Here is a 2160-nt window from a genome sequence, read left to right as displayed (position 1 = left end):
GGTGGCATCGCCCCGTGTGACCCTCACACCCCCTTCCACTGCCCCGGGACATGCAGCCTGTGTGGGCACGGGGTCAGAGGTCGGTGCTCCCGGTGACGAGGACGATCCCGGTCGATTTTCCGTCCTGTCGGGAGGGAGAACGGCAGCAGCTCCTCCTGCCACCTCCCGGACATTTAGCTTCCGTCTCCGGATCCTGTCGATATCCTCGTAATGTTTATCAGGAACCTGGGAATATGGGAAAGGAGACAATTCACAGGGGGGCAAGGGGGGCAAATTCACCCAGAGACACCCAGAGACACCCAGAGACACCGAGAGACACCCAGAGACACCCAGAGACTCCCAGAGACACCCAGAGAGACCCAGAGAGATCCAGTAACACCCAGAGAGACCCACTCACACCCAGAGACACCCAGAGACAGGCAGACACACCCAGAGAAACCCAGAGACACCCAGTCACACCCAGTCACACCCAGAGACACCCAGAGACACCGAGAGACACCCAGAGACACCCAGAGAAACCCAGTCACACCCAGAGACACCCAGAGACACCCAATCACACCCAGAGACACCCAGAGACTCCCAGAGACACCCAGAGACACCCAGAGACACCCAGAGACACCCAGAGAGACCCAGAGACTCCCAGATACTCCCAGAGACACCCAGAAAGACCCAGAGACACGCAGAGACACCCAGAGACATCCAGAGACACCGACACACACCCAGAGACACCCAGAGTCACCCAGTCACACGCTGTGACACCCAGAGACACCCAGTCAGACCCAGTAACACCCAGAGACACCCAGTCACACACAGAGACACCCAGTCACATCCAGTGACACCCAGAGAGACCCAGTGACACCCAGAGACACCCGGAGCTCCAACAGAGAGACTCAGAGACACCCAGTGGACCCCAGTGGCATCCAGCAAGGTCCAGAGACTCCAGTGTCATACAGTGAGACCTGAAATCACCTAGTGAGCCCCAGCAACACCCAGAGACATCCAGTGACACCCAGTGGTACTCATTCATACCCAATGACACCCAGTGTCAGTCTGTGACTCAGTGAAGCCCAATTACAGCCAATGTCACTGTGCGACACCCTGTGACACCCAGTAACACAGACACACAAGCGATAACACCCTGTGTCTCCCAGTAACACAAACACACAACCGATAACACCCTGTGTCTCCCAGTAACACAGACACACAACCGATAACACCCTGTGACACCCAGTAACACAGACACACAACAGATAACACCATGTGTCTCCCAGTGACACAGACACACAACCGATAACACCCAGTGTCTCCCAGTAACACAGACACACAACCGATAACACCCTGTGACACCCAGTAACACAGACACACAACCGATAACACCCTGTGTCTCCCAATAACACAGACACACAACCGATAACACCCTGTGACACCCAGTAACACAGACACACAACCGATAACACCCTGTGTCTCCCAGTAACACAGACACACAACCGATAACACCGTGTCTCCCAGTAACACAGACACACAACCGATAACACCCAGTGACACAGACACACAACCGATAACACCCTGTGTCTCCCAGTGACACAGACACACAACCGATAACACCCAGTGTCTCCCAATAACACAGACACACAAACAATAACACCCAGCCACACCCAGAGACACCCAGTCACGCCCAGTGACATCCAGTGGCACCCAGAGAGACCCAGTCACACCCAGAGAGACCCAGAGACACCCAGCCACACCCAGAGACACCCAGTCACACCCAGAGACATCCAGTGACACCCAGAGAGACCCAGAGACACGCAGAGACACCCAGTCACACCCGGAGAGACCCAGTCACACCCAGAGACACACAGCGACACCCAGAGAAACCGAGTCACACCCAGAGACGCCCAGTGACACCCAGAGAGACCCAGTCACACCCAGAGAGATCCAGAGACACCCAGAGACACCCAGTGTCTCCCAGTCAACGTGAGTGAAGGGGGTCCCTGGGTTCCCCACACACAATGACGCTGCCCGTTTCCCTTCCCAGGGGTAACTGTTCCTCCTGCCCCTCGATAGTTGGCATTCTGTTCATTGGACAGTGTCAGTGGGTCCTCACCTCCTGATCGGTGGCATCGCCCCGTGTGACCCTCACACCCCCTTCCACTGCCCCGG

General features: G+C 56.4%; 1 protein-coding gene across 1 annotated transcript in view; it reads right to left on the bottom strand.

Moving 5' to 3' along the window:
* The window catches only part of LOC125488197, a 12450-nt gene that overhangs the window by 756 nt on the left and 9534 nt on the right, over positions 1-2160 (bottom strand). Inside the window, exon 5 of the mRNA XM_048621121.1 lies at positions 7-225. Coding sequence (XP_048477078.1) covers positions 7-225 — 219 coding nt within the window. The remainder of the gene's footprint in view (positions 1-6; positions 226-2160) is intronic.

The sequence above is a fragment of the Rhincodon typus genome, unplaced genomic scaffold (assembly GCF_021869965.1).
Source record: "Rhincodon typus isolate 14 unplaced genomic scaffold, sRhiTyp1.1 hic_rhity00000061, whole genome shotgun sequence".
NCBI classification, from domain to species: Eukaryota; Metazoa; Chordata; class Chondrichthyes; order Orectolobiformes; family Rhincodontidae; genus Rhincodon; species Rhincodon typus.
This window is presented reverse-complemented; position numbering and strand designations above follow the sequence as displayed.